General features: G+C 32.0%; 1 protein-coding gene across 1 annotated transcript in view; it reads left to right on the top strand.

Annotated features, from left to right (window-relative positions):
• The window catches only part of LOC127727736 (degenerin del-1-like), a 45,232-nt gene that overhangs the window by 25,872 nt on the left and 6,278 nt on the right, over positions 1–13,082 (top strand). The window contains exons 4-8 of the mRNA XM_052234850.1: positions 1,772–1,849; positions 4,419–4,510; positions 5,822–5,985; positions 9,712–9,801; positions 11,993–12,146. Coding sequence (XP_052090810.1) covers positions 1,772–1,849; positions 4,419–4,510; positions 5,822–5,985; positions 9,712–9,801; positions 11,993–12,146 — 578 coding nt within the window. The remainder of the gene's footprint in view (positions 1–1,771; positions 1,850–4,418; positions 4,511–5,821; positions 5,986–9,711; positions 9,802–11,992; positions 12,147–13,082) is intronic.

Raw genomic sequence — 13,082 nt, 5'->3', positions numbered from 1 at the left:
GACAATTTTAAGAGTTTTATATCTGGCTTAATTAACTTATTGCTAATGTTCTATTTTAGGAGCTTACCATTAATTCGCTGACTTTGAAATATACAATTGTTTTATCCGTTTCCCATTCCTTAAATTATATTTTACAGTTGTTTTTTTTTCCTCTTAATTATAGACAATGCACTTAAATCATATTATTAATGTCCTTGCTATGTTAACGTTATTTAGAGTAATTGTGGTCGGTTAACTATATGAATTATTCTTTAATCAAAATTAAATACTATATTTTCAACAAAAGTAATTTGAATAAAAGTATTTTCTATTTGAGGCAAATCATTTTTTTTTTTCATATTTCCCATTCAAAATTAGACAGAGTCAATGCTTAACTTTTGAACAAATTGACATTTCATTTGCACCAAAACCATCTTTCATTTGCGCTAAGATAATACATTTCATTTGTGCCAATAATACAAGTAAACAGTATAAATAATAATTATAAAGTAACAACATAGTTTCGATCGCATGATATGATAATTTATCTTACCTCCTATACATTTCTAGGAATATGATTGGTTAAAAGCAACCGCGTGGAGACCGTGTATATTCCATATTGGGTTAGTAGGGTTCCATATTGGGTTAGTAGGCGGGGCTTATTTCAATACACGGTTAGTAGTGGTGTTACGTCCCTTTCATAAAAACAACACGGTGTTGAGGAAAAATCTTAAAGGTTTCAACAGATGGAGAAATTGATGAGGAACGATTGAAATAAATTCATAAAACACATTTAAAGCTGACAAGTTGTTATTGTTGGCATTTGTTTTTGTATAGACCAATGGAAGTAGGTTCTTAATACTAACGGTATTGAAGACTGGCTTGATCATTTTGATAGGCCACTATTCTAAATACCACATGTTAAGATAGTCGGTAAGATAAATTCGTTACATAGTGTGCTAGTGACCTAATACGATATATATGGGGTCAGTAAATTCCATATGGGGTGAGAGCGTAGAAACTATGTAACTAATAATAACATACTCATCATAAATCACATTCATCAATAAACCAAAATGAAAACATTAAACACTGACCGTGCTTGACTGTAACACTAAATGTTTATAAAAGGTTTTGCTGTCCACTTTTGGAGTGGTTCTGGCTTTGGAACTTTTTGTGGTACATTTATACGATTTGTCTCCATTTTTCAAAACATTAGATATCCTAGATGTTAGATCTTAAAATAACAGACGTATATGTCTCCAAATAAACTATGTCCAAGTTGTCACCTCGAACATGTGAACATGTGAATACTATACAATTTTTTACCTCTAAGTGACTCTCAGTTTTGTATGAGAAATGAATATGAAGTCACTTACTTACCTAATGGGGATGAGATACTGGATTTCTAATACGAGACTCGTATTCAGGATAAAACTTATTTTAAAACGTTTCCGTTATATTTTACCTGTAAATTGGCGCAAAAGCATTTTTTTACGCAAAAGAAATATAACCCTGTTGTGCAAATGAAATACTGCATTTATCACAAATTGGTGCAATGCAATGCACTTGACGAAGTTGTCTGTCTTTATGTCTGACAGTTTTCCCTTTGAAACAGTTTCTTTTTCTGTTGATGAAACTAACTTAAAATATAATGTAAAAAATATTTTGACACTTGAAAATTTTATATTTCAAGAATTTTGACATAAATTCAGTAATTGTTCTTAAAATATTTTCTGGTGTTTACTACCACTGGCAGTATATCATTCTTCATTCTACAATATTTTTGTAGAAACATAAAAGTGCATGCAGGACACAAAATTGAAAATATGCTTCTGGAATGTACTTACGCTGGACAAAGTTGTGAAAGGTAAGTTTATCATTTCAAATTTAGGTTACTCTTCGAGTGAGTAGAGAAGAAAACCATAGAATACATATTTTAAAGGGATGAATTGTTACCGATATTTGAAAAAAGTAATACGCAATACATACTTAAGGGCAAACGATACAGTTTTGATCCCACGGGGATTTTTTTACGAAAATTTGCATACAAGCTGTTTTTCACCTAGTCAATTCAAATATGTAACAAAAAATATACCTTCATGTGCTAAATGTAGAGATAAATTGGGTCAACATTTTAGACATTTACATAAAATTTCGATTTCTTCGACATTTCTATCCTTTGGACAGACGTACTAAACTTGTTTGTTTCAAAAGATAGACACATGCGGATTTTTGTAACAAGATTTGGAGATATATATCTTATTACAAAAGTATACCTTTAATTTATGTAACAATTCTTTGAAAATAATTCATTTTTATCAAATTTCATGATTTTAGATAAAAAAACGGCATTTTTTTGCTGTATATTTATCCATTTAAAAAAAAATTCATCGGTGATTTCTTCATAAAAATTGGAATAAAAAATCTTCATACAGATTCAAGTCAAATGTCATAATAAAAATGAGGGGTCCATGTACTCGTTCTCAAGCTAATGCTTAATATCACTCGAAAAATTCTTTTTCCCGATGTGTGGCAGGTTGACGTCGCGAAAAAAAAATTTTTTACGTTAGCAACGTCAAGACATCCCCTGTAACTGTATCGTATGCCCCTATCTATAACGTTAACTATGATATATCGGGAAAAGATGCACTTTCGACTGATTTTTATCATTCAGACTGAACGAGTTAATGCACACCTCTTTTTAAAATTGACATCTGGCTTGATTATGCATGACGATTATTGTGCCAATTTGAGCAAATCACCAATGATTTTTTTTTAAATTAGATAAAGATACAGCAAAAATGCCGTTCTTTGACTAAGATCATGAAAATGTGATAAAATGAATAATTTCCGAAGTATTGTTTCACAAATTCAAGATACTCCAGATGCTTTTGAAAAAATCCGCTTGCGTTTATATTTTAAATCAAAAAAGTTAGATATGTCTTTCTATAGGATAGAAATATCCAAGAAACCGAAATTTCCAGTAAATGTCTAAAATTTCGATTTCTCTAAAAGTAGCACATAAATGTATATTTTTTATTACATATCTGAATTAACTAGGTGAAAAATAGCTGAAGTCCGCCTACGGGTGCTAGAATTTTCTCGCTGCATTGAAAACCCATTGTGGCCTTGGGCTGTTTTCTGCTGTTTTGGTTGGGTTGTTGTCTCTTTGACACATTCCCCGTTTTCATTTTCTATTCTAGCAGTTTTGAATACATTGATATACTAGAAGGAAGTTTGCTAAAACAATATAATTTAAACTTTATGAACAAGAAGTGGAAATCAATGATTCATTTGTTTAGTTGGCGCTTTTGTTTAATTATTTAGGTATTTTTTTAGTCGAAAAAAAAGTTGACCTGCTTGGAAAGCATTATGATTTAATCTTTACTCATATACAACTATTTACATCCCTATTGCTTTATAGTTAAAAATGTTAACACATTGGTAGCTCCTATCTTGATTTATTCTTCCAAAATATGATCATTTTTAATTTAGTTTATTGCGAATAAGACTGATATCGAGTATTGACATTGCCAACTTTATGGTATATGGGAAATTGAGCATACAGATCAATTTAAAATGTTATGTTTTAGTATGAATTACTTACAAACAGGAATAAGATCTCATATAAATCAAACAAGTAACTGCCATATGTGTGCGAATTAATTATATTAAGTCTATTTACAACGTATGTAGATCCAGTGAATTGCGGAATATACAGCAACATTTCTATTAATTTGGTATAAGGAATGTAGAGCTCAACAGTGGGTTCATTTGATAACTGTCAAAAAGGGGGGGGGGGGGGGGGGGGGGGGGGGGTTGGCGAATTTAAATTGTAGATGGAATTTATTTTATATCAGCCTTATTTAATACCATATTGCTGTCCGAGATCTGAGAATTTGTTGTATTGAAAAATATTATAAAATACTCGGAACAGGCAAAACAGATATGTGATCTTAGCAATTTGTATCACCAAAGATAATGAGTACTCTTTGGTGTTATTCATATAGTTTAACAAATGAAATAAACTTGACAAAAACTCACGCGTTGACAATATTTCGTCTTTCATGTGTATCGGATACTATATTAATGTTTCAAATATCAACCTATTTTCTGTTTTCTCACTTTTTTCGAACGTATACCAAGTACTGTGTTTATACTATAACCATATTTCCCATATCATCCGTATCAACCGTATCTCTCTCTTTTCGAAGGTTAACTAAAAATACTGACATTCAATGGTAATTAATGCAGTACACATTTGATATTGAATTCTCTTACTTGAAAAAAAAGTGTAAAATTCTATTTTTCCAAAAAGACTGATCGGAAGCATGAAAACCTATAGAAAAAAATTAGTTTAACAATTCAGGTGATTGAGAAAAGATTCATAAATGACTATCATAACTATGAAAATCTGATGAATTTAATATTTTTAGACCATCGAAGAATATTGTTACACCTGACTATGGTAATTGCTACACTCTTCAGTCTCGAAGATATATTTCTGGAACAAGCGGACCACTAGGAGGTAAAACAATATTGTATAAGTTTTGCCATGCACTTTCAGTCACTGGGTGTTTATTTGCGAAAATGTGTTATTCACTATAAAAACTTCCGTCATATTTGATCACAGACTATTTTTTTTCTCCTAAAACGCAGGTGCACCAACATACCTGAAATTTATATATTGCATATTTGACAGTTATGAGTGTTATATTTTGAATTATGATTCAGTTGAAGTTTATGAGAAAGGTCATTAATGTTAAAAGAAAGACAAATGATTTGAATAAACGTCGAATCTAATCATTAAGACTGGAGCCTTTAATTCGCTGGTAGTGAGTTGTTGCTGTCTGTCATATTTGTTTTTGTTTTTGTTTTAATCTTTTTTAGAATAAACCGGACCGTTGGTTTTCTCGTTTGAATTGTTTCACATTTTGTCATGCTGGTCCTATTAAAGATTTCCATACGGTATGGGTTTTGCTCATTATTGAAAAACTTGTCTTTGTTGTTTTTAGCAGCGATTTACATCCGTTGTTTGATGAGAGCAGCTGTTCATTGTACCTCTTGTTTAATGAGAACAGCTGTTCGTTGGACCTCTTGTTTAATGAGACAGGAACAGCTGGTAGTTGGACCTTTTGTTTGATGAATATACAGCTGTTCATTAGACCTATAAATGTACACAGTTTTGTTGATGTTTCTTGTAAAAATAAACTTCTAAGTGTGTTTTAATTATCCCATCTTATTAACAATATTGTTAAAAAATGTTTTTTTATTAATAGTAATATTGTAATATTGTTTTATCTATAAATCATTTTGAAACGGACAACGAATATTTCCCAAGGGTAATGAATAGGAACTAAAATAAACTAAATGCATGTGTGTCCGTCATTTATTGTCCCTTTGGATTTTCGCATTTTGACATGGTCTTCAATTTGTCGTTTTGGTCATAAATAAAACAAATGTGGGATGAACCAAAAGACATCTACATTTCAACATAGATTCTTCAATGATAGACTTGAGTCTATACAATATGTCAAGTTCTTGTCTAAATGTGTTCATATTTGATATTTGTGTATATTACTGTTAAGACTAATTTATATAAAGTAAATTCCGAAAAACACGCACAACGATTCACGCTGTTGTAGGAATGCTAACAATTTGTCTCCTTGTTTATTGACCATATGAAGCAATCTACGATTTCACAAAAAGAGAAAAATGTGTGTTCATTCTTCAATAATTAAAATCATTTTTATTTTATGAAATTGATTTATCGTTTGAATTATATCTAAATGTGGATTTTGACAGTAGTTCATACTGTAGCTGTGTGATACCATTTCAGGAATGACACTAACCATAAATCTGGAGAATCACGAAGCAATTGAGAAAATGACTGAGGGTTTTGGACTACGACTGGCTTTACATGAAGTTGGTAGCTTTCCGTTACCTCTGGAGAAAGGCATGACAATTTCGGGAGGATTTGAAACATCAGTAGCACTTAAATTGGTCAGTAGAAACAGAAATATCCTCACCAGAAATATACTGTATATTATGTATTCCTATGTTTGTCTTTTGCTCTTGTTGGCGAGGTAATGCAATGGTGATTGAGTTTTTGAAATATAGTCATTTGAACTTGTCCCATTTGGGGGGTAAAACCCGTATTGTAGTGAATCTGTTTTGCAGTGCAGAATATAAAAATTCACAGCCATGTCTGGTAATAGAGTAGACGTGATATTGTATGTCATGCTGTCAGCACGTTAAAGAACTGGATTTCTTAAAAGTTCTTATCGTCCTTCCCTTTACCTATAACACCCTCCAGAGCAGCTCTGTAATTCTTGTATTATGGCTTTGAGACGTGAGCAGAACTTATCAGCGACTTCACAATATCTGAGGGGAGTTATCAGCGACGTCATAATGCGTGAGGAGACGTTATCAAGCTTACTTTTGTCAAGCGTAAAACTGTATGAGGGAGAGGAAAAAGATCATAAATAGCATGATAAACAGATCATCGGGCTTTCTGTTTATAAATATCGTAAAAAATCAGCCGCTCATCACAGCGTGAAGATTCTTAGCTAGTTCGCTACGCTCACTCGCCAAAAAGGTTCACATTATGGCTCGTGACTGATATTTTACGATATCAATGAGAAGAAAACCCGATAGTCTATAATTAGTGCAAGGCAAAATTATACCACTATCGTATGCAACCTCTTTTCTCGTTAGCAGTCAAAATTTTCTCACAAGTCATCTTCATTGTCCGTTTTACAAAATGTTCTTGATTCATTGTTGAACTGGTTCTCGTTCAAAATATACATGGAATGATTGCCCCCTGACAATTATAATCTTTATTGCAAAATAACACCCATAAGGGTCAATCAATATAAACAAACAATGATACAATTATATAATACAATACAATACAATAGAACATATTTTAAGAAAGAGTTCAATTAACAAATTTATGTAAAAACACAATCATAAGCTTGTCTGACATGTGTCTGACCCCTCAGTTCTAAAGACTGCTTAATGAAGACTCTAATATGACAAACAAGTTCAGGGGTGGGGTTTAGAATGTGTTTTAGTTTATTAAATGCATCAAGATGTTGAATTATACTGAATGAATGGCTGCCTATCTAACGTCTAGTGGACACTAAATATTACGTGCATATTTAGGATGTTGATATGATAGCTATATGAATCCTGCTTTGCACTAGATCGACATGTTGAGTTCAAACGTGCTACCTCACAATGTAACTGCCCGCAGGAAGGCATGTCACCCTAGCCTGACACATTATTCTGACTCCAAGCCGACCATTCTTTCATCTTACTAAAATGTCGAGTGCTTAGCGGAATAGTAACAATTACCAATGTTCAAGTCTTCTGTTTGATCCAGCAAAGGATTCGAACCATAACATGTCGCATTCGAGGCGGGCACACTTCCACCTGACCACCTAGATCTTTGACAATATCTCAATATAACTATATTCATGACCTTTTAGAATTATCCATGAAGTGGAAAGCAGACATTTTCATAAATAAACAATCAAATTTTTATTATAACTGTGCAAAGATTTTTTAAGTCCTTGTTTAATCTCAAGTTCCATATATTCAATTCTTAATTTGAATGAATAGATAATTGTATGACAAAAAAAATAAATATAACTTTTACAATGCAGATTGTTAAAACGTTTAAACCCGCTGCATTTTTATGCACGTGTCCTAAGTCAGGAGCCAGTTGTTCAGTGGTTGTCGTTTGTTGGTGTGGTTCATAAGTGTTTCTCGTTTCTCGTTTTTTATATAGATTAGACCACTTATTTTCCTGTTTGAATTGTTTTTAGTCACTAATCATTTTGCGAGCCTTATATCTTGCTATTCGGTGTGAGCCAAGGCTCCGTGTTGAAGGCCGTACTTTGACCTATAATTGTTAACTTTTTATACATTGTGACTTGGATGGAGAGTTGTCTCATTGGCAGTCATACCACATCTTCTTATTTATATGAGGTAGTCGCAATGGTTAGTATCGTAAGCACGGAGAAACGTATGTCCAAGTTTCGTAAAATTTCACATAGTTTCGTCCCCTCTGTGAGCGTAACGTGTATAATAGGAAAATTGACATACCTCTGTGAATGAATTTGAATGATAAGCCAAATGGCTGCGTGTTTACACATCCAGTACATGCAAATAGATCGCTTTATTGTCGATAGTGAGAAATTCATCTGATCAACTAACTATCTAACAGTAGTCAACACTTGTGAAGGACACCAAAAACTGTTTACCCCAGCAACATACATAATATAGTTAATGTGTCCCGTGTCAGAGAAACTCTGTGGAATTTAAATATTTTAAGTGTCTATAAATGTTATACTAAAAGGGTTTTTCAATATGTTTACAAATGTCAATTAAATCAAAATTGTTAATAATCCTATAACAAAATTTTGATAACATATTCCATCTTTGTTTTCGAAAAAAAATAAAATGATGGGGAAAAGATAGAATTAGGATACATTTGTATATCATTTCGAATATTAATAATGTTCAAGCAGTGTTGTTTGACACACAATGATCAATAGACCTTATAAATACATCATTCAAATGTGTAAAGATTAGTTATTGAAAAATCACATGTTAAATTTTGTAAATATTCTCTACAGGTACCTAGAAGATCAACTAACCTAATAGTGATGGGAGAGTTGGGGCAATACCCCCAACTCATGAGGTTATTCTTAATATGTCTAAATTTTGGGCAAGACTATCAGAACAAAATAACTCCCTCATTAAAGAAGCATTTGAAGAGTCTAAAATTTTATCTAAAAAATATAACGAAAATTGGTTGGGTGGCATTTATTCATTATTTAAATATCTTAGTTTAACTCCAGAATATTTGTTAAATCACAAATCTAATATAAAGACAAGCTAAAAGTATCATTAAAAGACTCAGAATTAAATATGATGAAATTTGGTTCAATCAATTAAATGATGACAAACCTGGCATGGCGCAAGGAAATAAACTACGAACTTTATAGACTATTTAGAAATAATATTGGCATTGAAAAATATTTACTGTTAAATAATTGTAAAACAATAAATGAGTTAACCAAATTTAGAATCAGTGCCCATGAACTTGAAATAGAAAAGGGAAGACACAAAGGAAAACCCCCAGACAAAATATTTTCTAAATTATGTAACAATGACATTGTTGAGGATGAAATTCATTTTCTTCTTCAATGTCCATCACTTAAAACTGAAAGGTCCAGTTTCATTTTAGATTTATCTTCTAAATTTTCTAATTTTAAATTTCTAAATCAATGACTAATCAAAATTTATATGGTTGATGTCAAATAAAGATCCAATAGTTAATAATATAATGATAAAATTAATAGTTTTATAAAGACTAGAAGAGCAAAATTAAGTAATAAGACATGAGTAGCCCCCAGCTCTTCCTTCAATAATACAACGGTACTATTGTGTGTATTGTAATATTTCAATAAAAAAAAATTCACAATTACTTGTACACTTGAATTTAAATTGTAATTGTACTGATCCTCGGGGCGTCTTGATTGACAAATAAAAATTGTTGTTGTTGGTGTTGTGGTAAATTATGCAGAAAACCAGAAATAATCAAATTAAATCATAATTGAAATCTGAAGTTGTTTATGGTTTCATTTGCGTATAATATTGCGTCTCAAATTATATAAAACTATGACTCATCTGCACTTCTTGCTTCTTTACTTACAGAAGACAATACAGAGAAAGGGGCCCCCGTATGGGGACTGTGAAGATCCAGTAGAATATTTTAAAAAACATCTTGTTCGTTACACAACACAGGTTTGTGCATTTTTTGTGTATTAAAACAATTAATTTTGCTTTATATGATTGATTTTATAATCCTATAATTTGTACAGGTCTGTCGTAATCCATTGAAAATTACTTTTCTTTGGATTGTCTTTAGTGGATCTCTTATTATGTGTAAAAATGTTTGGCTCCTGGCTTGAGAGAGGTATGTAAACATGTAGCGTGGTGATCCATGTTTGTGAGCGACAAAACCTCCCTTTACCCGGGACAGTACAACTAAAACTCAGTTGAATAGTGCTTGACTCATCTGATCGGTACGAAGTACGAAAAATAACTAAACATTTTACAAAAGCCTAACACCAAGTCCCGATCAATGCAAGAGTACTATCGAAAGCTAGTGCAAAACCCAATGCCAGCTTATGATTAAAGTACCATATATTGAACATGCATGTTTAGGATGAGAACAATTAATGTGCTATGAATACCAATATAAAAATATGAAGATGTGGTATGATTGCCAATGAGACAACTCTCCACCAAAGACCAAATATATAAAAGGCCCCGAAATGACAAATGTAAAAAAAAATTCAAACGAGAAAACTAACGGCTTTTTATTAGAACATGAGATCTGAGAGACGGTTAACCAACTAAAAGGCAATTTCAATGAGCACAATGTTTGTTTTTTAAATAGCCTTCATTAGGTACGCTGGAGCACAAATATATATAAATCTTTTGGAAGGTTTTAAAACTTAAAACTGGCAAAAGAAGAGGCAAAACCATCGACGGTCACTTTATAATATATAGTAAACCTTGTAAGTTCAACTAACAATTCCCTTCTTAAGGATATCCTTGATAAATAGCTGTTTATGACATATCGATGCATCCATGCATGACTATGGAATCAAAGTACTGAAGTGCTGAACATCGGATGCCCGCAAGTTCTGGTGGATAATCACAGGCACTTGTCTCATGAAAAATAAAATATCTCTATACCTGAAAGTTAGGTTAAGGTACATTGATTTATTTTTTTTCTGTGACAAGTTCCTGTGTGGATGATGAATAAATGACAGAGAATTCAATCTCACCGTAATAATTATCATATTGTAGTGATATAATCATTTGTTATCAGTATAATCTGGTTTGTTGTTATTTTATTATATTAATATTTGTACAACAGTTATATATATATCAGATCATCTTTAAAATAACTCTACCGGCAAATTTTCATCCATTTATACCATCATTCTATTCTACTATTCTAATGATAGTGCAGTGCAAGTGCATGGTGGACACTCTTCTGTAATAATTCGTTTTTCTAATAGGTTTGATTTGAGTATGCATTCGTATTTCTCCCGCTAATGAATAGGTATCAGTGATGAAATTAATATATAACAAGCGATAAGAGATATTCATCCGCAAACACAATTTTCTGTACGTGTGCATAGATATTAATGATTTTTTTACTTATACATATATATATATATTTCTCACGACAAAACATTTTCATATAATTTATTTATGTTCTTAAAAAATATTTTCATGAGTATTCATCGAAGATTCATCGAAGAAATGAATTTATAACAAGCGATAAGGAATGTTATTTTGCACTCGATAATATCCGCGTATTTATACGAAATACGTTCGGTTATCAGTCAAAAACGCAAGTCACGTGGGTAGAAATGTCTGCGGCAATATAAGACCGGAATGCCCTCAAGGTCATCCGCTGTAAAAATGATCAGTTAGTTTAAATTCTTTTAAAATAATAAATAAAACAAAGTTTTAATTGATATGCAATACAACAAATTCATAAATAGTCAGTCAAAACGATAAACAGTAAATATTAACCTTCATCTACAAAATAAATGACAAAATGTTAGAAAAGTGTATCTCGCTTATAAATGTAAAATATGCTCGTCATTATACGTGTTAAATTGGTTAGTTGGGAACTAAACTGAATAAATGGAAAAGAGAACAACCTTCTGTAGTCGAGAAGACAGAACCACGGCAAAACACATACGCAAAAAATATTCAGAATGAAAAAATATTTATATAGCATTCTCTTGAAAAATTCATGTTATTTATATTAAATTTTCTTGAAGAATCTCATGTTACCAATATTAAATGATCTTGAAGAATTCCATGTACCAAAAATTTGCCTATCACACCTTCCTTCTTAACTTACACCAATTACAACACTGAATTTGACTCTGTTATTGTTTTGAAGGGTTGCATACAAACATGTTGGGAAACTCATGTCACAGCACATTGTGGTTGTATTGCTGGCTATTTGACATCAGAAATTCACTTCTTCACAGATCATAAATTAAATGTGACAGAAATACCCAATTCAACTGTCACTGGATGCTATACAACAGAAGGTAATTTTTATGTTTCATTTACATGATATGTATGTGTATTAATACCTACTTTTATAAAATTTCATTTTTTATTGATATTGAGGTCGTTAAGGTAGTAACAAATGGTAACGCATGGTTTACAAAATTGATCCCAATTTAATCTGTCTTTGACAGCCTCGGTAGTTTTGTGTTAGCATGCTGGTTTCGAGTGCTGGCGGTCGATGGTTCGAACCGAGGCGGCTCAAATCAAAGTTTTGAAAATTGGTATTCCCTGCTTTTCCACTCATTATGCAGCATATTGGAGTAAGAGCAAAGACTGGATGGCTTGGAGTCAGTATAATGTGTCAGGTTGTGGTGACAAGTTTTGGAGTCAATATAATGTGTCAGGTTGTGGTGACATGTTTTGGAGTCAGTATAATGTGTCAGGTTGTGGTGACAAGTTTTGGAGTCAGTATAATGTGTCAGGTTGTGGTGACATGTTTTGGAGTCAGTATAATGTGTCAGGTTGTGGTGACAAGTTTTGGAGTCAGTATGATGTGTCAGGTCGAAGTTATAAAAATCAAGAAAAGGTTTAGGGGTACAGATTTCAAAACTTGTAAAAAGTCAAAATTCGAAGGAAATTTATAAAAAGTAGGGTATAGGATTTAGGATATTAATTATAATCAGAACGAATGACAAATCATTTGCATTTTATCATCACAGTAGAAATCAAAGTACTCAAGTACTGAACATCGGATGACCACAAGTTCTTGTGGATGGTCAAAAGCACTTGTCTCAGAAAAAAATCACATATCTCTTTACCTGAAACTGAGGTTAATGTACGGAGAGATTTTTTTTCTGAGACAAGTTCGTGCGGGGATGATGAATAAATGACAGGAAATTCAACTTCACCGTAATAACTATTATATTGTAGTGATATAAATCAGTATACACTGATTTGTTGTTATATATCATATT

Source organism: Mytilus californianus, unplaced genomic scaffold (genome assembly GCF_021869535.1).
Source record: "Mytilus californianus isolate M0D057914Y unplaced genomic scaffold, xbMytCali1.0.p SCAF_2, whole genome shotgun sequence".
In the NCBI taxonomy this organism is placed as follows: Eukaryota; Metazoa; Mollusca; class Bivalvia; order Mytilida; family Mytilidae; genus Mytilus; species Mytilus californianus.
The sequence above is the reverse complement of the archived record's forward strand: the minus strand, read 5'-3'. Positions and strand labels throughout refer to the sequence as shown.